This window comes from Knufia obscura (assembly GCF_036327395.1).
Source record: "Knufia obscura strain CCFEE 5817 isolate CBS 148926 chromosome Unknown scaffold_4, whole genome shotgun sequence".
Classification (NCBI taxonomy): domain Eukaryota; kingdom Fungi; phylum Ascomycota; class Eurotiomycetes; order Chaetothyriales; family Trichomeriaceae; genus Knufia; species Knufia obscura.
In genome coordinates, this window is record NW_027042690.1 from 48,134 (window position 1) to 71,656 (window position 23,523).

General features: G+C 51.0%; 5 protein-coding genes across 5 annotated transcripts; 3 read left to right on the plus strand and 2 right to left on the minus strand.

The window, feature by feature from the left end:
- Positions 1-781: 781 nt before the first annotated feature.
- On the plus strand, positions 782-1,251 carry PMZ80_003938 (uncharacterized protein; the record flags this gene model as incomplete). Its single annotated transcript, XM_064872365.1, has 3 exons — positions 782-923; positions 972-1,021; positions 1,078-1,251. The coding sequence occupies 3 exons, from the start codon at positions 782-784 to the stop codon at positions 1,249-1,251; spliced, it is 366 nt and encodes a 121-aa protein (XP_064731023.1).
- Positions 1,252-7,175: 5,924 nt separating this feature from the next.
- On the minus strand, positions 7,176-7,721 carry PMZ80_003939 (uncharacterized protein; the record flags this gene model as incomplete). The annotated part of the gene is made up of 1 exon (XM_064872366.1): positions 7,176-7,721. The coding sequence occupies one exon, from the start codon at positions 7,719-7,721 to the stop codon at positions 7,176-7,178; it is 546 nt and encodes a 181-aa protein (XP_064731024.1).
- Positions 7,722-9,851: 2,130 nt separating this feature from the next.
- On the plus strand, positions 9,852-11,600 carry PMZ80_003940 (uncharacterized protein; the record flags this gene model as incomplete). The annotated part of the gene is made up of 2 exons (XM_064872367.1): positions 9,852-10,547; positions 10,602-11,600. The coding sequence occupies 2 exons, from the start codon at positions 9,852-9,854 to the stop codon at positions 11,598-11,600; spliced, it is 1,695 nt and encodes a 564-aa protein (XP_064731025.1).
- A 1,936-nt stretch (positions 11,601-13,536) lies between these two features.
- Positions 13,537-15,546, minus strand: PMZ80_003941 (uncharacterized protein; the record flags this gene model as incomplete). Its single annotated transcript, XM_064872368.1, has 1 exon — positions 13,537-15,546. One exon carries the CDS (start codon positions 15,544-15,546, stop codon positions 13,537-13,539), a length of 2,010 nt encoding a protein of 669 aa, XP_064731026.1.
- Positions 15,547-19,675: 4,129 nt separating this feature from the next.
- UME6 (DNA-binding transcriptional regulator ume6) lies at positions 19,676-21,783 on the plus strand (the record flags this gene model as incomplete). The annotated part of the gene is made up of 2 exons (XM_064872369.1): positions 19,676-19,766; positions 19,814-21,783. 2 exons carry the CDS (start codon positions 19,676-19,678, stop codon positions 21,781-21,783), a joined length of 2,061 nt encoding a protein of 686 aa, XP_064731027.1.
- Between the last annotated feature and the right edge of the window lie 1,740 nt (positions 21,784-23,523).

Below are 23,523 nucleotides of genomic sequence, written 5' to 3' on the forward strand. Positions count from 1 at the left end.
CAAATCTGCAGCTGCAGCAGGGAATCGGCTGCTGATACACCGAACCGACGGCATCTGCACTCCAGCAAACGAGCTTCCCCGGCACTCGGAACACGGGGACCCACTCCTTGATATCACTCCTCTTACCATCATGCATATTCATCATCCTCGACTCAACGGGGGATCGCGCATACACTCATCAAAGCGATCTCCCACAGCCACTCTGCTCGTCACCTCCACAACAGTGACAGGTCAGCCAACGTGGCGAAGAATATGCGCCCAAGGTTCTTCAATCCACGCTAGTCGCTGATATGTACGCACGGTGTTCGAAGATACCCCAACCCAACGCTTGGGCTCCGTGTGTAACATGCAACAAGCAACATCTCCATTAGAAGCACCGCAAAATCTGAGATCTTCCTATCGGCTAATCAGCGCGTGTCTACCCTTCCACTTATCATCAGACGATCACACGGGTATCATTGGTATGCCTGCCTAATCTGATCGACGAACGGAGAAAACTCTGGTCAAGCGGAAAATTTACTCGGTTAGCTCTGATCTCCTGGTAAGGAAGCATGCTTTGATAGACGGTCTATCATCCGAAGGTTGGGTGTCTACGGGTACATCCATCCTATAAGATGGATTTTGTCGGTTCTGCAACGGCCCGATCATGCTCGCGTTCTACTAACCCAATAGTCTGAGCCACTCTCGTGCTCGGTATCTGGCCTACATCTTGCTTGTACTCTATCTCTTCGGTGTTTGCGGGAGGGAGTTTGTTTCTTGCATCATGTCCAGAATCCGAATCATGTCCACTTCTACGGGATACCGTCGGCCATACAAGATTGTCACGGTCAGCAAGCATCCGGAGAAGGCTACGATGATGGTGAGGAGGTTGGCAGAAAACCTCAGTGACAGATACATTGTCATCCACGCAGCGAACTGTGAACGTGGGTGTTCAGGCTTCTTCCTATCTGGCCACCAGCTGACTCCGCTAGGCATTGACGAGGTCAAGTTTCGGGTTCGCGATCTACAGCCAGATATGCTGGTAAGTCATTCCATCGGGTGTGCTCGTCTCTGGGATCGCCAACGCTGACGGGTCAGGTCTGGTCATCATCGTGGACGCCGGAGCAAGTCGAGTTGATAAGGTCGATAACGAAGCAGCTGAAAGCCGACGTCGACATGTGTGGACTACCAGAAGACTCGCCGTCGCAAAAAAGCGTGGACTTACTTCTGCTGCGGATGAAGAAGGATCCGGTATTGGTGACTGCTCAATGATATCGGGCTTCGACAAGTTGTTACGAATTCATGAATGGCATTTTTAGCGAGAAAGGGTTACGCTTGCAGCCGAGGTTGACGATTATGGCCGTTTCAATTGTTTGACACAGGATGGATTGTTTCGTTGGCTGATAGTATTGGGAAGATATCAGCGCATTGCGCCTGCGAGCATGTCGACTGCTACGAGCTCAGTTGCAGCAGCATTTTATGGCTAGCCTAGGTATGTACCGAGGTCTTCATCACACACTGTATTATCGAATCATCTATGCGGATCGAATCATGTTTATTACTCCGTAGCGAAATCGAACGCAGAGCCGCAGACACGACTTGCATGAACTGTGTGATCTGCAACAGAGAAGCTTTTAGAAGACGTCGTCGCGGTCAATTATCTTACAGGCCTTTGACAGTCCGCGGAGTACCCCTCTCTCACCGGCAACTGCCCAGATTGAGTTTGCAATTTGTCATCATAAGCTTTGCTATTGCCGAAGGAAAGCGTCGAGAATGACTGGAGGATCGTCGTAGCCAGTGCGACAGTAGCCGCCAATTGCCGATGGTGAATGTATACCTCTGCCGACTCTGTTAGCATTCATGAAGCATGATCTGGAGCAGTGAACGTCTTGGTGCTCCTCGGAGACGATGTAATAAGCCTTCGCTGCACTCCGCACAATACAGCTATTACCTTGAGTATTAAAGTAATGAACACGATGGCGCCCACCAGCAACATGCCACGCTGCTTCCTGTTGTGAAAGCACCGCTTTTTAGACGTATGGTTTCTCAAAGCGGTCAGGAATGGGACAGTGGTGTTACCGGAGTGAGCAAGGCAAAACATTATGGCAACAACCTTCCTCGGCAGTCATCGATATGAAGCATCGTGGGCTTGAGACATTGGGAAGAAGTCGACCTTAGCGATTTGTTGCATATACAGAGCGGTTCCTGTCCACTTTCTTGACTATTGCTCTGGCCATCTTGTGTGGACTATCTTGCAGGACGATACCTCCAGAGCAGAGGCTTTTCAGGTCGTTCGAACAATATCTTAATTGGCAAGAATGGCTGATGGAGCCAGCTTCTGCTTCGTCATGGTAATGGGCATCAGCGATTCGGAGGGTCAGATGAGTTGTGGCGATGGCCGTTGCTTGCCTAGAGCTATGAGCTGTACCAAGAAGCATAAGCCTGATGACCAGCGATGGTGCGCTTCGCGAATATGCCGGCGGCGCGGGCACCGTCCTCGCCACTTCTGAAGGCAAGACACGTTCCGTCCCTATGTTGTCCATCGGAACTCGCCGGGCCAAGCATTTGGAGCCTCACTTTCATGTTAGCAACTCACTGAACAGGCAAGTGCATTTACGTGACCACTCTGTGGGTACACATTCCTAAGACGCCACCTATTCAGGAGGGTACGCTGCTGCTATCAACGGAGCGAGCAAAGCCGTCGGTCGATAACAAGAGCAGTAATGAAACCAGTCTCGAAGCTGCCGATCAACGGCGACAAACTTGTTGCATACAGTTTCAGTGTTGACAGAGACGGTCCTGCACTATTGGTAGCATTCCACGAGAAGCAGCGAATGGCCAATCATGTTGTGTCTGGTACAATGCTGGGCGTGGGCGCTGTAATATGCGGCACAGTTCCGGTCAGGCGTCGCAGCTTAACATCTTCAGTAAAAGGACATCCGATAGCCCTATGGCCTGTTTAAGCTTATGTGTTAACAGCATCACTACTCGAGACTTGCCCCGGCTGTGCACGAAATATGTCACGGTGAGATAGCATCAAAAGGAGGCTGCCTTGTCCGTAAAAGACTTGGTATGGGAGGGCGATATAGACTCGACCATCGCCTTGTTACCTGCGAAGTACACCAACCTCAGCTGTGATTTGTGGTACCTCGAGACGCTGGAATTCGGGAAGACAGTGGTACCATCGCTACCGCGAGTCTTGCCAACACAACTAGTCCGGAGACTGCATCACGTGTTAGTGAGTCGAGCGACCGTGGCACCACAACCGTGGCGAAGTGTGAAGCTGTCGAGGCTTCGTTGGACGATAAGGGAGTATCGGTGTTGTGTCTCGCCGCTCGATGGCTGTGCATCTCTGTGGCTACGAGTAGCAGACATACATTCCCAGTTCGCTGGGTCGGACCATGAAGCGCGGCAGCATCCGCCTGGGAGGAGCAGAAAGGCGAATTCCAGACATTCCAGACATTCCAGAAATCCCAGAAATCCCAGAAACGTCGTAGCGGTTCCGTGAAGTGACCTTGAAAATGAGGGTCGCATTGAAAAGATCCAATAAAAGCATGTTTTACTGAGGCTTTGGCGTGCGTCTTCATTAACGAATCCTTACAATGTCGGCAAATAAAGGACGACAGCCAATCATGATGGCAAAGGTTGGATGCAAGAAAGTGATGCAGCACAGATCGATGAAGAAATTCAGGGGAAAAGCAGGAAGGTGCGACACGACCTTGACAAAACGAGGCGTGGATGGTCCCTGCTGACCATCCTCCGCGAAAACCGAAGGACCGGTATTGGTGCAGCAGTAGCGTATTTTTGGCATTCCGTTCCTACTGGCTCAATTCTTGCCCCAAAACTAGGCTGCCCTGAGCAACGAACCTTTTCCTTTCTTTTCTGACTCCCATCATTCAGTTACCTTGCGGATGGTCGTACGTCATGCAATACTATCCTCAGCCATGTTGCTTGCACAAGATACGCGTCGTCGAATACCTCGCGGATGAGAGGCCATCCGTTCTGTAACGTGCGCGTGGAGCGCCCAATCTGGCCATGTATCAAGGATCCATCCCTTGCATTACTTTTTGCCTTCCTCATCTTCGTCGGCGAGGAAGGGCACTTCTGTACCTGACTAACTCCATCACTGGATTCGCATTACAGTATCCTGGATTCTCCGACCTCCATCGAAGGGCTTTCTGCTTTACCGGGACTTAAATCTGCACTATTATTGGGCAACATTCTTCAACGGCCGCTAAGATTCAGTCTGCATATGGTATCTCCACCCAGACTTGTGCCTGATTCATGCCATTGAAGCCTGCAAGAGCCAATGCTGCCTGAGTTGCATCAGTCTGTGTACCTGCCCTGGTTGCTATATATCTGGGCTACTTCCCTTCAGACTACACTGTTCCAAAGCACAAGAGCAAGTACAACAACAACTCAAGCAAACAAGCCCAAATCGCCAACTAGGCAGTCATTGAAATCCGCCCTGTCTGAGCAAACTCAGCCTCACCCAGACACAGCCCCTTCGACCATATATAAGAGACACTACCACTCATATTTCACCATTTCAACACGCACCTCGACCACACAAGTAGAGAAAGCCCTGCTGTTCTCAACATCATCAAACGAACAACAAAGTCGTCGCTCATACAAATCCCACAATGTCTAGCTCCAGATCAAGCTATTCATATTCGAGCAGCAGCAGCTCAGACAGAATCTCCAGTTCTTCTCGAAGAGACTCTACCATTTCACAATCACGACCTGCTTCAAGACCAAAAGCAGTCATCATCCACCACAACACACCGACCAGAGACCCAAAACGAACCAAAGACATGGACTCTGGCAGATGGACATGAGCATATTACGCCATGCAGGGATTGTACGACTACTGGAACGATAACGGCGCAGGCGTCATGAGATTGACACTACACGAGATACCATTTGAGACTTTACTGGAATCGGCGCAAATTTGGGAGAAATGATCATTGGGACTAGACATTGAGATTCACATCAGGAATTATAGGATCAGAAGGGAGAGCTTGACTACTGCTATCAAGTTTCATTACCATTGTTATACACCACAGAACAATAGATTGTCGGACGCGAGTCTAGATAGTTATTTGTAACACAATTGAATTGTCCGCAAGAGCGGCATTGCAAAGGCACTATTTTGTTCTACCAACCTTGTGCTCACAACGAGAATGTTGTGAATACTGCATGCCGACCTGGCTGTCGATTATTGAGCACGACTCAAGGGCATAGTAGTTCTTTAGCTATTACCTGCCTGTCGGTGTTCATCCGTCGATTCTTGTACACCATCAACACCATAGTGACCGCTGCCACCCTCCACCATCATGACTCGCCATCAAACCAGCGGTGAACCTCACGCCCATCACGAAAACAACATCGTCAACACAACTGTTGAATCACTGATCGCCATTGACATTGAACTCAAGCAACCAATCGCCATGCCACGATTCTAGCACAATGCACGATGCAGCAAATACTGCATGATGATGCAGTGCATGAAAGACGGACCTTCGGGGTTGTTTTCTGGGGTGCGTTAACGCAACGTTAACGTTACTTTCGGGCAGCAAATCCTTGCTCGGCTGCAGCACGGAGTACACAAAGCACTCCGCAGCTGCGACGCGTCCACTTTGTTTGTGAGTACTTTAGCTCTTGTTGCCCTGTTTCTAGAGAGTGGTATCCGACTTTGGGACTGATCGTCATTTCGGATGGTCTGATGAGGATGATCGTTTCCTTTTCGACAGGAACGCGACCAGGTGACTAGAGTACCGTCGACTACCGAAGAAGTGCTGCCCAACGATCATCCAATTTCGCGAGACTGGGCTCGTCGCGCTCTTACTGACTACGTCGAGGTGGCCACCAGCTGACCGAAGGTAGCCGCGGGTACTTTGGGCAGCTTCACTAACAAGATGACCTACTTACTCGCTACGCGACTTCCAGAGATGGGTTCTCGAGAAGTAGCCTAACGCCGGTATACCAATGCAGAAGCTTTTTCAACGTCCGCCGCAGGCTGGAAGCGCAGTTCGTTCCGATGTCACTCTCGACTTCAAGAATGCTGGATCGTCATCGCCGAACGTGCGGGGCGTGGGAGAACCAGAGTCAGCGCGGTCGGGCACCAGACAATAATAGTCTCAGGTATTCGGTTATCTCGAGGACCCATGACCTTGCACGAGGTCGTCTTGATGTTCCGGGTGAGGAGTGTGCGCGCTGCAGCAGGGCGTTTGTTTGCTTGTAGCCCATACATCATGCTGCATGCGAGTCATGCTGACGAGGGACACTCGAGAAACAGATACCGGTATCCGCAAGCAGCCGATGGACACGAACTTGATGAGTGCCCAATGGGTAGGTAAGAGAGAAGGCCAGCAACGGCGCTTGCATGATATACTATCTATCTTGCAGGGGCGTCAGGGATGGCAGAGCGTGCTTGTTAACCATGGAAGGCCTCACGCTTACTGGGCTTCATTCGAGCTCGCATGTGGTGATGGGCATGGGTATGGCTTGTAAGTATCCAGCATATTCGAGCGAGTCCTCCGACTCATGGCAGGCTACTGTGCTTGCCCACGGTCTACTCAGTGACGCTTACCACCTTCTACGTATGGGTTCGGCGGGTGTAGGGTGGTTCGAGAACTCAGGTAAGGCACCATGAGCGATGTCGATACATAGTTTCCGCACAAGAAATTTCTGGTTACTTATGGACGTTCGTTGTATCGTCTGCCCAGCATCACTTGCGCTGGTCAATGACTGGTATATTTTATATCCTTTCGTTGCACTGTTCGTACTCCAAGTAGGGGCTACGTTCAAGTTCCATGTGGGTATCTGCATGTGCGAAGATTCACAGCAGCCAGCAGTTATGGTCACGGTAGGCAACAATCGATAGCCCTCAAAGTCGACAAGCGAGAATACTAACATGAAAGTGGTTTTGCAAAATTACCAAGAAATATGAAAGCAATGAGGTGATTGGATGTTGTTCTCATTGATACAATGCACAAGATGTGCCTGATATAATGTGCCTGCCTTAGCATATCGTACAGTCCACTGAAACTCCTAAGCAACACCATGCTATGCATATTTCCATGCTGTACCCATGTTTCCCATAACCATCTTTGCAATCTCAATATGAAACCATGTTGTATCCACATTTTCCATAACTAGGCATCCTTCCCTGATGTGACCAATCCGTGGATAGTCTACAAGTAGACAGCCAAGCCCAAGAAGAAGCTACCGACAACACCAGCAGCTGGGAAGGCGACGGAACCAGCTGCATCGGCAGTGGCAGATGATGCGGATGCTGAGGCGGCAGAGGCAGCACTGGTAGCAGCAGAGCCGACACTGCTAGTGACCGAGGCAACGCTTGATGTAGCAGATGAGATTCGGCTGTCTACGCTGCTTCCGACGCTCGACTGTACGCTAGAGATTCTTGATTGAAGCGATGAAGCTGCACTACCTGTGGCAGTGGCGGCCTCGCTTTGAAGAGAAGAGATGGAGGATCCGGCAGAGTCGTAGGCAGAGCTTGCAGCAGATTCGACCGAGCTTATACCTGAGCCTGCGGCTGAGGTAACTGATTCGAAGCCGCTGGTGACTGATGAAATGACTGAACCGGCGGCACCGGTGGCAGTGCCGAGGGCAGAGGTGGCATCACCGACGACACTGGTTGCGGCAGAGATGAGTGAATCGACCTGGGCAGCGCTGAGGCCTGCTGCGGCGACGAGGAGGACTGGAGTTGAGAACTTCATGGTTGATAGTTTTGCTTGATGAATTGAGTTGAATTGAGGGTGGATGGGATCGATCGATTTGAGTTTGTGGAGGGTTACCGTGAAAGTATGTTTGGAAAGAAAGTCAAGGTCAGCAGAGCAGCTTGAAGTTTATGTACAGCAGATCAGGCAAGCAAAATAGAGTTCACCTTGCGTGGTAGGCAGAGCACCAGAGAGCATCGTGAAACCTTAGCAAATAATCAGCCACTCGCTACGTCACGCCTGGCCGGCGGCGCTGACGAGTTTCCCGTCTCGGTCATATGATCCGCTCTTTCCTGCATCGTCATTGGCAGTGAGCGTGGCGAGATTGGTTCCTGGATCGTGGCTGAGTGCTTGTCAAGATTTCCTGCCCTTCTGCCGCCTGACTGTGCCACATTTCCAAATTGGCTGTGTCCAACTCCTCAATTTGTCCCCAGAAAGAGCGATTCAGGTTTTGAGCCTGACATCATAGGTCAAGGTCTAGAAAGCCGCGTCTCAGTGCTTGGCGGACGCGCAAGCTGCGATTTCGAACACGGCTGAAAGGTGCCAGCGCGGCTGTTGTCAGGGACAATCAGGAGAGGTCAAACATACCAAGACGGGTAATTCAGCAGCAACACGAAAGCTAGCGTTTGCATGGTACAAGTGCTACGGTCAAGTTCTGCGTACCAGCACGCGTGGGAAGTGTCTGGACTCGGGTACACCAGTCTATCGCGTGGTCAGTAACAGAGGCTTCGTTTGCTTCGTCCCGCTCGTCCAGATTCCTACACTGAATGCAGTGCTTGATTATCAATTCCTCACATTTCCGAATCAGAACGGACTCTCAAAGGACACTTCGTGGAATTATTCGGTAGGTCAACCAGCAACGTGATTGATGCGTTAATCTGGGGGCGGCAAGCACATCCCACTGGCACGGCTTACGGTCCCTGTGGGCTGGGGGCACTTCGAGATACGGCAACTTAGGCGATGTCGGGCGAGGTCGACATTACTCGATCTCGTTTCTTCAATCCTTTGGATAATTCAGATCTTGCATTTTTGTCGTCAATTACTCGATCCATGCGCCCCTGGATTTGAGTGTATGCGCCGAAAATTTTACCTACAATACACTTCGGTGTGACTAATCGAAGCGAAGAGCCGCATGTACCGCTGCTTTAGACGCTTTGCAGTCTTGGGTTTGGCCCTGCTTTGGCTTCTCTGCAAGAACCAATACCAAACCTCCGGCTGTCGCCCGCACAGGTATAGTCTTCTTGACCACTTACTCGATGCAGACATATGCCGTTTCTCTGCCCAATCTCAGCACGTTCGATCCGAGTCTCTCGCATCCAGGCTGCAGGCTAAGATCTGAAAGGTCTCGGACATCGTCCAGCGTAAGCCATACCCATCCCCTAACTCGGACTGAAGAGGCTCTGCTCTGCTCTTGAGTGTCCCCGCATGCTCTATCAGGATAGTCCCCCACCTAGGTGATCTGATAACCATAGTCAGCAGTGGCTAGCCATTCTCTTCCACGTGCAACTACCATAATTTCACGTGTGGGAATAGCGGAAACCATTCGACTTCCTGTGGGTGCTACGGCATCCTCATCAGCCACACCTCACATGTCTCAATTTTGGTGTACGATCAAGCTTTTACTCTCAAAGATTAACCATTGAAACTCGAAATGAATACCATTCCGGTCTCTTGCCGTTGAACGACACACAACAGATCGAGGATGGTAGTAAGAAATTCACAAGATTCGATAGGGAAGTGGTCTCAAAAGCCCCGTCGCTTGCCTCACGTACTCTACCCTTCGCCCCCAAGTGTCCGCAAGCGTGCCAATCCAGACCGCGCCATGACAGCTATACCGATAGCTATAGCTATGGGCGAAGCTTCTGTATGGTGGTGCTACGTGATCTGCCGCACCGACTTCAAAGCTCTGTGGAAGAACATGTTAACACTCCATACTGACGAAGCTGGGGCTGTTCGCCCGTGGACTTCATGCCTAGCACTGCAGGTTGATTTCTCATGAGAGACATGTCTACAGTGAGTACTGTTCTATAAAGCTGCTGTGCAGAGCATCTGCTGTGCCAAATGCTAGGCAGCAGCAACCAAGGGAAACGCCAGACAAACCAGACAGCAAGCAAAACGCCAGAACTAAGCATGTCAGACAAACACCTTTTCGTTAACTATTCACATTACCAAGATCGGCCAGACCCGAACATGAAGCAGAAGATGGCCTCACATGCAGCAAAATATGGTCCTAATGGCGCCCTAGCTTTTCGCACATCTCCCGAGGGTACGGAAAGGGCTGGTGAACAACCTCCTTCTACCTCGAGCAACAGGCACTCGCCGAAGCAGGCGCAAAGCAGTTCATCCACACCAATGCAACGATCAGCATCCATCGGTTCGAATCCCGCAAACTCAGCTTTGAGAGAAGACTATGCGATGATTCTGGCACGATTCGACGAGTTTTGCGCATGTTCCGGGAGCTCTAATGCCAACAACCCAAAGTCCAAAGTCAAGGTGGTGCACTCAGAAGAGTGCTCTGTGCTTGAAGACTATCTTGATCTCTCGGCTAAACACGAGCTGCCCTTCCGGATCTCTTTATTGATCCAGCAGCCTGCAGTCCTACTTTTGGGGACTCAGAAGCAGGACCCATTGGTGACACAGTGCTTGCTTGTGGCTGGTCAAGCTGCGATTGATGGTCTAGATCCGAAGTTCAGAGGCAAGGCATCCAAGCGGACCCTTACATTACAACAGAAAGCCCTTGGTGCCATGCAGAAGCTCATCGCTCAGAGACCAAATACTATCGACGATTCCTTAGTGCTTGCCTCAGCAGTGCTGATGGCTATAGCGGTAAGCACGACCTGCTCGAGTCGGTATCAAACCGCAGACACTGACATCTGACAGGCATTCTTTGATGACACCGACGCATACAAGGCACATAAACCCAGCTTACAGAAGATGATCGACATGCAAGGTGGCATGACTCAGACAAGTACACACAGAATGGCCAAAGCGATCAACGGAGCAGCAGAAGTCAATCTTGCCATGTGTCGTTATCTAGCCCTACCACGACAGGACTCGAACAGCAAGAAGACCACAACCTCACCGCAGATCCCAGCTCAGGCACCTCTGAAGCTCAAATACCCTATGCCACCGTTTGCGCCTGAGGTGACTAGGTCCATCGAGCGGCTGAGTCCGGGCTTCCAGGCGCTCGCTAAATCTTCGAAGCTATGCATGCAAGCACTCCAATTGATCGCTCTCGTAAGCAAATGGAGCGTCCTGATCGACCAGCCTGCCAACAGTGAGACTGAGCAAAGACAACTGTTGTCAAATACAGCAGGTGCCAATGCTCGAGTACTTGACCTCTGTACAGATTCTATCGAGACACAGCGCCAAGCCGCTTTCTTGCTTATCAGCTTGCCCATCGACGCAGCACACATGAAGCTCGAGAGGTGCATATGTTTAGGCCTCTTGAACCTTCTACATTCTCTGACAATGTGGCAATATCCTGTGCCAGTTCGAGACCGCCTAGTCCTTGATTTTACGGAAGGCATCTTTTCACTGGCGCCGAAAGACAAGAATGAGGAGGATTGCATGATCTGGCTTGCCATCGCAGTCGCATCAGAGTGGCGGCACTGTGCGATCAAGCTCAAAGACTCGCCACTGCTCGCACGACATGGTCACGATGCCGCAGTTGTGTGCCAGTTGTGGGTGCAGAAGAGCAAACAGCTTATGGACTGGCTGATTGTCAAGTGCGAGCGTGCCCGCGCGTGGGAGGACTTGGCGGCTATTTGTGCAAGATTTCTGTGGCTACGCAGACTCAATGGCGAGTGGAAGCAGACGTGGAAAGAGGCTATGGAAAGGAGGCTCAGGAATATGCCGAGGAAGAAGAGCAGAAGCTAGCCTTGGTGGTAAGAATGCAGACGCTGTTGCCCAGCGAGATCACAAAGTTTTCAGGCACGATGCAGGCACCACGGGTCTCCGTGTGGACGATACTTAGAGCTTTTGATTGAAGACTACTAGACTATAGTACTAATTACCACTAATCAGTAATGACTATTGAAGAACCTCTACCGTCCTGGCTTTGTTGAAGCTCCTATTCCTGCTCACAAAAAGGCTGCTTGCTGTCATCAATCCTGCACTCGCGCCCTGATCAGATTGAAGTCTGTCACTCAGTGGAACGCCCTGGGTGCTCGTGCTAACCAGCGGTAGCTGTCTCTCAGGGCTACATGACGAATCCGCCCTCGACCCAGCCAGTGCCATACATCGGGCCACCGAACAGAGCCGAGACCTTCGACCCAACAAGGGCACGTCCTTCTGCTTACCATACTCCATCTGCCCAGAACGCAAACCCAAGAGCGCCAGGGGTCACTCTTTGAGTTTAGGCTCTCCAAAAGCGCTTAGGATACGAGAAACGGATGCCTTTTAGGGAAGGGGCGCCCCGAGCCTCAGCTGGAAGCGGCAGTGGGGGCGAAGCCAAACCGCAAAAGGTCAAGGATTAGGGTCTCGCTTGCCTACGGAGTACGTATTCGCAACGAGCAGAGAGCTACTCACTACTACTGTTGCCATTGATTTTGGGTCGAGGTGCGGATACAATGAAGGACATGAAATACGAGATGTGCTTGCAATGGCATGCGGCGGCTAGAGTGGCTGCCAAAATCGAGGGACAAAACGACACGACTATCTGACAACGTTGATGAATAAAATTCGTGGGTTGTGATTGAGGTTGCAGACCCGACATTTTGCAACAGGAGATAGTGCATGCAAAGGCATAAGATGAGGTTACGGTGCTCTCTATGGAAGACTGTAGGAGTCTCATCTCAATAACAATAGTAGGCATTCAGATCAAGCATAACATCGACGTAAGAGTCGGGTTATGTCTGCAAGTAGAAGCCGGTGAAGATTGATCATAGACTCGGAGTACAGTATCTTTACTACTGTAGTAGGACCGAAGGTGATGTCCGGGCACGCTCGGATATGACCGCAAGCACGATAACACTGCTATGGACCCCTTACAATATGGAATACGCACCTCACGGCCACTCGTGTTTCAGCAGCCATCGGCTCAGCAGGTTCTTACGAGTAGTAGCTCACCTGCCCGTCATATGCGACCATGCCGTAAGATGGACAACGAAGCTCTGTCACAACGTTTATCGTCCGCGCTGGTCCTTGAACTCATCATACTTAAGCGCCCAGCCAGATGGGTAGACCTGCATGACGCGGTACGTCATGGCCATGCAGACCGAAACGTGATGGTCTCACGGCTGACTGCATGCAGGTCACAAGCCACAGCGCTTAGATGTGCGTGGTACGTACTATGTGCGGTGTGCGGTGTGCTCGAAGTACAGCAGGAAACACGAAATACGAGCAGGAACGAGCGATCACTGAAGTCTGAGAAGGTGGTATTTGTTTTGAAAGATGAGCAATGATTCATTGTTCATACTGATACTTCTAGTGCTAGCTAGACTACTGAAGTATCCAGCTTAGGGCGCTGCAGACCCTCTCGTTCCATTTCGTCGTGCCGTGGACGACATGTTCCTCCTAATTCGCCAGTGGGTATCTAGAAATGAGATAATTTCCAACTCCGTGCCAGACTTAAGGCAGCGCTATGCATAATGTTGATGAGAGTATTGTGACAGATAGATCATGACGTGATTGCGTGATGACCAGATCACTATTTTGACGGCCGTGAGGCCTGGATATCTTGTAATGAGATTCGTGGGTGTTCGTGTTGATGTTGACATGGCCGTGAGGCTTTGACATCTGACCGAAGAAAGTCGTGTTAAATGCTGGGTGGTGATTTGGTATTGGTGACAAGGAAAGATAGGATAGAATTCATCTAGATGGCGGTTGCGGCGTTCTTCTTCATGGCTTTGGCGAGCATGAGCTTCCGCATCCACTCAACTCGGTCTTTGCCAGAGTTGACTGCGAAATGGTGGTTGCGTGACTTCTCGAAGAGCTTTTTGTCCTTTTGATCTTCGGGTATCAGAGTGAAGGCAAATCCGGGCTCTTTGGCGGGAGCACCGGTTGCCTTGGTGAATGCAGACTTGAGCTTTGAGCCAGAGGCGGTGGTGTAGGCGTGAACCTCGTACTCGTCGACATCGATGGTGTCGAGAAGACTAGGATCTTTTTCATCATGGAACATGTCGAGTCTGTTACCGTTGAGGTTGAAGTATTGATCTTGCCATTCGTGTTTGAGCATGCGGGTTGTCTTGCGCTTTCGCATCCAGCCTGCGTGGTTGGCGAGGTCGACCTCGCTGGTGACGACTGGTGGCGTCTCAAGTACTGGAGCAACGGTTGGTAGAAACGATGGCTGGCGACGACGAGATGGTTGGGTTGAGGCGCAGCGTTGAATGGGCTCTGCGATCATTGTTGATGCGGTTTCTGCACCAAATCTCATTTCTGGCGGTACAGATTGAGAGACGTCTCGCTGGCATGGGTCGATGGGCAGGGCAGTGACTGGCAGGTCTGTGGTAGAGAAAGGTGTGTCGATGCGGTATACGTCGACTGGGGATGCGACGCCGCCGTAGTGATAGGGGTCGTTGCGAAGAGCAGCCTTGAGGTTGACTTGCGCTTGAGTTGGGTTTCGCAGAGCTGAGATAGGGGTTCGGTCTGGACTGCCAGTGTCATCCACCATAGAAGGGATGCGAAGCTTGGGAAGACCTAGAAGTTTGGTGGCAGATTTGGCGGCAAACAGAGCCGAGGGAGCTGGAGGCGGCGAAGGATCCTTAGCTCGTTGCGTGTGTTGGAAAGTGAGAAACTGCCGTACGCTGTCTTGAGGATCTCGTTGCTGGACGTTGTTCAGTCGCTCAGCAGTAATTGGCAGTGCAGCGGCGGGTCCAAGAACATCTGATGATCCAGCTATCGATGGTCCGACCGTGGAAGGGGCAGCCGTCGACTTCGTCTCGGCCTCCTCGATCTGTTCCGCAGCGAACTCTTGTATCTTCCTCTGGATCTTCCTTTGCGACTTCTGCCATTTTGGACAGTCCTCACCCTTCGAGCAGACGTGTTGCTCTGGTAGAAGCTGTTCTATGGCGACAATGGACACGGATTCTGCTGGTGTGATTATGTCGTCCCGCGCCCGGCGACCTCGTCGTGATTTGCTCTTCTTCAGAGCAACGAAGTGAGTCTCGCTACTGCGGAGCGTTCTGGACAGGGACTGGGGTGCAAGCTGTGGTGAAGAGCTGAATGGCAGATTAATCTCAGGGGTGATGATGCTGCTGTCGCGTAGGCGCTGAATTGATGACATAATCTTCTTCCGGTTGCCGAATGATTCAATGTCGATCTCCTTTAGGTCCTCAAGCTGTAAGTCAAGCAATACGGAGCCATAAATATCGTGGACGAGGAACTTCTCAACCACAGCCATTTCGAAGCCAGCTTCCGCCATCCACTCAGCGACTTGCCTCGGTGACCAGTCCTTCACTTGAGATTCATCCAGTTCCGCAACAGCGGCTGGCAAAGAGGAGACGCGTCGAGTCTCTGTCTTCTGCAGTAGAAGTGATGGTAGCTGTAATATGTGCTCTGAGCTGTCTGTAGAAGAAGCACGAAATAGGTGGGGTCCAACTGGTCCTTTGACAGGTGTAGGATCGAAATGGAAGTCAAAGCCACCAAGACCAGCTGTGTCTGGAGGAGTTGGAAGCTCGTCTTGTGCCGAGAGTGTTGACTGGCTGTCGTACGCCAAAGTTGATGGAGATGATTCACCGTCGTCCTCATCGTCGGTGTCGAATATCATTGTCGCTTCTGAAAGCGGTCTTGGTACCGCGGACCGTCGACCGAACATCGAAAAATGCGTGGAGGCTTTCTGAGATACCTCCTGCGAGGAGTACGTCTCAATGAGAACACTGTCCATCGTTGCGCGCTATACAAGAAAGCTCTTGTATTGACACGCAATATGTTGCTACAAGGAGTCTGTTGGCTCTAAAGTTCGACATTTCGGAAGTAGAGGGCCTCTTTCGTATGTATAGACGCTGAATGGAGGCATGGGGGCGGGCGCTGCAAGGAATGTACTCCGTAGAGTTGGTGCAATGTGACGGGTGGTGAGTGCAGCCATGGATTCCTGAAACTCGATGTCGTTAACGGTGATCAAGTGGGCCGTTCAGAACGAGGGCGGCAAGAGGCAGCACGAGAAGGCATCACTGGATCTGTGAGGATTTCGGCTAATGCAAGAGCTATGCAGGAGCCCTATCGCTTCACTGTAGCATCAAGAAATTCGTGATGGTGACTGGCGCCAAGATGAAAATAGCTAGGCCACCATCTTGACGCTAACGAGCATCGTAGCGCCCACGAAAAAAGATTCACCTTCACCAACGTGCCAACCAGAGCTCACATGGCCCACGTCATGAGGATCGTCCTCGAGGTATTTCCCAGTTCAAGCTCTGACATTGGTTCGCATATTGCCGTATCCCTCGAGACCTCCCAGAACGTGCCGGACCATGGCCCTCGCCTGGCCTCTCTTATTTTCCGGAAAGGGTCTTAGGGTTATGCATGCTGGTTGTGACTGCTGTTCCATTATTAGTTTCGGCCCAGGTCCGGCAGCTCTGTTCGCGTCTTTCTCCGTAAAAGCGACCTTCACCAGAACAGCAATTTACATAGTTGTTCTGTGGTAGACAATGCCATCTTGTTGAATTCAAAGGTAGAGTACAACGTCTCTGCAGTGCTGCACGTCAATGCGGTCTCCTCTGGCTAAGCTATGGAGGAACAGACTTCTTCTCCGGTGGCACATATACTTGCACTGGTGCCTCCCATACACAAGTCGGAAAAATGATCACAGCATCGTACAGAAGATAAGTGCACATTGTTTGAGATGCAGCAGTAAACACGCAGCTTGCAACGACTACAGGCGCTCATTCAGGCTCGCACCAGGAACTTCAAGGGGAGTCCTTGTACTTAATAATAACATGCTACTGTCGCACCTGTCACAAGAGCTATCTTCCTGGAAATCTTCGAGAATAATATCCCACATTCAGAAGCAGGAGATGTGCTTGATATCCTTGCTAAGCATGTTCGGAACACACCTGAGGCATTCTATACCCTTCGGTGAATGATGTGCGCGACGACCACGATGCAGGTACGGTGCAACGTTGTGTGACAGTTTCTTCGTGCAGTGCCATACTCTCTGGCGTGCGTCTGATCACTTATAGCATGGTTCGAGCAGCATCTTTACCGTAGTGCGTGTGCACATGTCGGTCTGAAAGTTCTCACGACAGGGTCGACTGAACGAGTAATATTCGTTGATAAGCTTCAAGAACATATCACTCACGTGGATGTGGGATGTGCCAACGCCAGACGTGGCACATTGAAGCTTCCATGCACACAGATAGTTAAGTCACTGTGGCTGGTATCTATGTACCACAAACCATGCAAGCACAACCAAGGCATGGGTCTTCCATGGCAGGCGGTCAACCCACCGCTGTTGCTCGGAGTCTTCCATCAATGATCGATTCGTATCAGACAGTTTTACTCGGCTGCATGCATAAGTCCTCCTCTAGTTGTGCTCTGCCTAGACCTTACGACTAGGAGACTCTACTCATCCTGCAAGCTGAGGTATAACCAAGGTGTGGCTCGCCACAAATCGGACCTCGGTGAACGAAGTACGTCCTTCACACGTCCTAGAGGTTACTCTACTTGCATTGTCAGTCCACGCTTGGTAGTACATTGGCCGCTTGACGCGAATTGATGCTCATAGCTCTCGAAGCCACGCAGTGATCATCGGTGAACGCCACAAAGCTCGAGAGTGACGGTGTAGAAACATACAAGATTGGAGCAGATGATCATCGTATGGGATCGGTAGAAAATTAGCGTTGCCGAACCTCGTCCCTGTTCGTTGAAAAGCCACCTCCACACAAGCGTGCGCAAGTTGCGTGTGCCCAAACTATTACGCTTGGGAACAGCAGTAATGCAGAGAGACAAACGCAGGGCATGGGCGACCTCGTGCTCGAGGCACTCGGCGCTCATGCCCACAGCGACGACTTCGTTGAGCGGGCGACTACTAATTAGCGCACGAAGCTGCATATAATGAGAACAATCGTCTTTGATCCGAACCCCGTATGAGCAACGCGATAAGTTGTCCGAACACAAGGGCTTGTACCAGAAGCATCATCAGACGATATGGTGCCATCAACAAGCTTGACCTTGCTGGTCTGTGCGTTTGTACATGTTCGCTAAAAACAACTCTCAATACTTCAACCACTAATGCAGACATGGAACTTGGCATCACATTGGTTGTAACATGGGCGCCACCAAGCTGTTAGACCGACGCCATGGATGTTGCGGCTGCCCAATGAGCTTTAGCATACAGCCGTGCTTTTGCGAACACAACCAGTAAGGTATCACCACTTGATCTGGTGACGTGTAAGCTCACGTTCACATCTTCGTCTATTTCGTGCCGTGGCTTGCATATCACGGTTGTTGTAGTGGGCATTCACAATGTATTCCAATTGTTGAAATTGCAGCGAACGCGCATGAAGATTCGATAGTCTCACTGCTTCCCTCACAGCGCAGTATGATCGCAGGCCATCGTTTTGTGTCGTGCGCATTGCTTAAAAGCTCACACGGGCCCAGGGGACCAGAGCGAATTGCTCGAGAGACGGTTGCAAAGTCTAGAGTCGAGCCACTTGCCTATCAAAACCGAGGACAAGGATGCCGGTAAAATGCGAATGCTGCGATACCCATATCTTGTACTTGTGTCCTTTGAGAGCGGGGTTTCAATGGGTTACTTTCTGACCCACCTAGAGACTTGAGTAAGTAAACCGATGAAGGAAATCTTGACCATTGAAACACCTTTCCTGACGGCATCCTTCAGCTTCATGGTCGATCTTTCGTGTACCACCCGAAGACCATCTGTCTTGCGACAATAGCTCGCTGAGCTCCCCTCCGGCAGCTTGCATGGTTAAGATGTTGTTCTTCTCGGGCATCAGAAGCCATCTGGCAAAATGCGATCGCGAAGATTGCTTATCGATATGCACGTAATTAGCTCGAATGTATTTGAGAAACAGCATTTTAGCACTGATTTAGCGAACGCCCAATCGTGGGTCATCCTCGAGAGTAGTAGTCAAGGATAGCCATATCTGGAGCAAGAAGCTCTCGAGTACAAGGGAGCTCCCACTAGGCCGAGAGTCAAAAAATAGAGCACACGCGCCGAGCTATTTGGTCTCTACCAATGATGGGCGGCAACGATGAAGCTGCAGGTGGCTCCTGCCTTGTATTATTCTTTCAACCACTGAGAGGCCGCGCTAGTAGCTCCCCACAAGACTTGGCTTGACCTCGCTCAACTTCATGCAGACAAACCACAACTCGTCCTGCCTCTCTCACTCACCGTGCAGACTTGATGCTGTCCACTCACGATGCGAGGATCTGATCCCCTCCCGACCTTGTTCACGACCATCTTGCTTTCCTTCCGAGTTGAGTCGTCCATCCACATGACAGAGAGATGGCGCCTTTCCCATGGCCAAACAGGCGCGATATCTTTAGATAACAACATGCCGCTGTTTCCCTCCCATTCGTTCATCTCAGACAGCTACAGAAGTCGATCCAATCAGAATCCTCTTGCGCGCTTGAACTGTCTCTACTCCAAAGAGCATCATCTGTCTTTGCTGTTTTCCAAGTAAAAATAGAATGCTGCATATGCACGACTTCCGCGATACTGATACACATATACTCAGTCTCATCTGCCGCCAACACTCCATCCACCTGTTCTTGAACCCCAAAGGCAGGACCGCTGTGACCTTGTTGGACCTTCGATATTGTCGTCGTCGTCCTTAGGCACTTGCAAAGACAGCTGGACTGACTTTGCTTATACATTCCTTAATACTTAATTACCAAAAGCGACAGCAGCGGGCTGTATCTATCATTCTTGTTTTAGTTTCAACTTCAACCTCAAGGACTGGCTCCTTTCGCATTTACAGTATATAATATTTTCACCCATCACCTGAGCGTTATTGCCTATTAGACGACACCGAGATAGACGACTTACCGACATCATGGCACAAGCAACCGAACAGCAGACGATACCGGCGCAAGGCAAGGCAACCTCACCCAAGAGCTCGAAGATGCATAGGAGATCACGTTCAGGTAGGCGATAGCTATATTCCGCCTCGGCGCTTTTGCTGACAACTCAGGGTGCTTCACATGCCGGTTGAGGAGAAAGAAGTGCTCCGAAGAGAAGCCGCGGTGCAGGGCATGTAGGAATCTTGGACTTGAGTGCGAATACAAGAGACCGAATTGGTGGAGTAACAACGACACAAGGAGGAAGCAGAAGGACCACATCAAGTCTATCATTAAGCGCACCAAGACCAATGAGAAGACTTCACTCCAGGATGCGACCAAGCTACCACCGAATATGAGGCATGCAATGCCGCCGCCAGACATGTATGGGCGAGGAGATTCGGAAGAATCTGACGACTTTGATGATACAGCTCTCGATCCGGCCTTTGCCAGCACTCCTGGCTTGTACGACCCTCACGCGCAGCAGTACTTCTGCCATCCAGATATGTTTGGTCAGGGCTACACATACGAAGTCGACGTGAAGACTGAAAGACAAATGTATGTGAACGACATTCCAACACGCCGCGATTCATCGATCTCAACGTTCAGCACCTTCGTCCCACCGCCTGCTCATTCAGTGCTTCCATCTTTCACAGGCGACGACTACTTGCAGTCAACGCAATTCGAGACGCCAACAGAAGACTGGAATGGTGAGGAAGGCCTCGACTTCAACTTCTTTGACTTCTCGCACGGACCTCAAGTGCCACAATCAACGCAGACTGCTCAGATCGAAGTCGATGACTGCGACCAGCCACTGTTGAATCACCTTCTCCAGAACGTTCTACCCATGGTATTCCCTATTCTGGAGGTCAACCAGCACGGCTCCGTGAAATCTGATGTCATCTTACCGGCGCTTGAAACCAACAAAGCATATCTACACTGTTGCTTGAGTGCAGCCGCCCTGCATATGAAGTCGCTGGGTTTGAACACATCTGAGAACATTGATGGGGACGTCTTGAGGCACAAGTTCGCGTTTGTGCAAGAAGTTGTTGGCAACCTGGGCGCTGATTCGAATCATCTCCAGGTCCTGGAAGCCACTTTGGGCATGATCTCTCTGCAGTGCATTACAGGTCAAGCGGACGATATGGAACGTGACATCCCTTGGCACCAGCATTTCCAAGCCGCTGTTGAGCTTGTCCGAAAGCTCGATCTCCCGCAAATGCTTGAACAGATACCTGCTCAAGGCCACGTCGCCCACCCACCATTCAACATGACACTCACTGCTTGGATTGATATTCTTGGGTCGACAATGCTCGGTCGAGCACCGGTGTTTGCCGATACCTACCGAAATCGCCATTTGGCAGCTGGCAGCACCGGTCTGGCCGAGCTCATGGGATGTCAAGATAATGTCATGTACCTCCTCTCGGAAGTCTCATGTCTTGACGCACTTCGGCTGGAAAAGCGCTTGGATGACATTGGTGTTTGCTCACATGTGCAGTCCCTCGGCCAACAGCTCGATGCTACCGAGAACCCCAACGAGACCATCCAGCACCCGTGGTCAAGCTCTGGCGCCATTCGCCCTCGACAACTCTCCCGCAATATCACTGCCATCTTCCGAAAGGCACTTCGACTCTATCTATGCTCTCTTGTACCTGGATTCGATAGATACGGTCAAGCTTCAGTCAACCTTGTTCAGCAGATCGCCGACATGCTAAAATTCATCCCGAGCGGTCCAGATGGTTTTGACCGGTCGTTAGTGTGGCCTCTACTCATCGCTGGCTCAAGCTCAACCCCCAGCTCACCATTTCGAAAAGTCCTCGCCGAACGGATCGGGCTCCTTGGCGTCTCCGGCAACACCGGCAACTTTGGACGAATGTACAAATTGCTCAACGAAGTGTGGAGAAGGAACGACGACATTATCTTGTCTGCCACAGTCTGTGAGGCCACCCCTGTCACTGCTGGTGCTCTGAGTCCCAACAGCTCACCTCTGCCTCCGCTCAATACGAATGTCGGTCCCGGTTCTGTTCCCCAAATTCGATCTACGCAGGAAGTTCATTGGCGAGATGTAATGAGAGAGAATTGCTGGGACTTTTTGCTGATATGAAGAAGTGCGTTTGTGGCGCACTGGTGAGATGATACCCATTTTTGTTTTTGCATTTCTGCTTCGAGAGCATCATTCCGCTCTGCCAGGCACGGCGTTGGGGGCTGGGAAAACAGCTGACGAGTTCACGAATCTCCTGCCTGGACTTGGAATATACGGAAGAGTATACGCGCATGCGCATTGTGAGGGTCCTGCTGGACCAGGCTGGGAAGCCCGTACGTGGCCATGAGAGATGGTTGATGAGTCGCGGGACCCGAGGATTATTGTCGTAATTTTGTTGCGAGGCAGACGCTGTTGCAGTTTATGAAAGAGACCGGAGGAGGCGCCACCCGAGGAGCCGCCCAGAACACTTCCGACTCCTCGGAAGTGAGCACGAATGTGTTCAAAGAGAAATGATATGAGGTCCCCAACTGCAATCGTCGCAGGACAATTGACTGTCGACATAGAGTAACAATATGAACTCGAAGATTGACAAGATGAACCACGACCCTGCTGGTACAGTATGCGCTAGGCCTAGGCGCGGTCCGGAGGACTCCGTCACTGGACCATCGGATCGCACCTTCCCCACACGCCGCAGTCGCGCCTGAACTGCGTTTCTAAACACCACCGCTACTCGTTCTCCTTTAATATCTACCTATCTTCGTGTTCCGGCCAAAACGTGAGTTGGGCAAGGGTGGTATGCGTAAGGCTCAAGCTTTCTAGGATTTATCCCGTATCCTAGTCTGCGTGTGATGAGCCCGGAGCTACCATTCTAGACGAACTGGCATGAAGACTGACTCGTATGAACGACATCGGCTAGTTTGCACCCCACTCCTAGTCGGCGAGCACGCTCATACCATCCTCCGCGATTACCATGTCAGCTCCGGTTTGAGATTTGAAAGGCCGAATTGCAAAGAGGATGGAGCTTTATAACCGAGAAGAGGGTAGGTTTTGCTGACGGCTCAGCAGGAACAGACGAAAGCCGAGTTTTGATGATTGAACAATGGCGAAGCTGTCGCCGTTATCTTTCTCCTCCTCTCCATCATCGTCGTGATGAATGTCTTCTTTATCTTGTTCGACATCCGAAGCACGACTGTGTCACCATTGGCTTTGAGATTCGCAACGCAATACAGATGAGAAGTAGCCAGAAGGAGCATTGGAAAAGGGCTGATCCATGACTACATAGTTGAGGTCAAAACACTTAGGCTCCTGGAAGCAGGAAATCGGGCTCTGGTCAAGAATGTCAGTATATGCTTTGCGGCGATCGAGTAGCAAAAGAAGATCTCTCACATTTACTGGGAAAACGAATCGATCTCTGGAAAGTTCAGTCAAGGACTGACGTTCGACTTGGTGCCCAAGTGATACAAAGGTACAGTGACGGTGGTGTGCAGTAGGAGGTCGAGGATTTATGTATAGCCGAGAAGAGCTCTTTTGTTCACCTGAAATCGGCGAGACGCCTCGTGGGATCATTGGCACTAAAGCTTGGAGGAGCCATTCACCATCGTCCTCAAGATGCCGAGCTGCAAGTTTTCTGTACGGGAGTGACCGACGGTAGGCAGAGAAAAAAGCTGTCCTCGACAGTTTGGTCGCATCTGGAACGCACAACGAAGGAAGAGGAAACTAGTACGGTCAATTGCAGGCGTTACTCCTTGGTTTTGATCACTCCGCCCATCGCTGTCAGAGCTGTGGGTCTTTCGGCCGAGAGCAATAGGAGTACTCCTGGGTAGCCTCAACGCAGTGCTGGAGCCTTCTTCAATTTCAGCG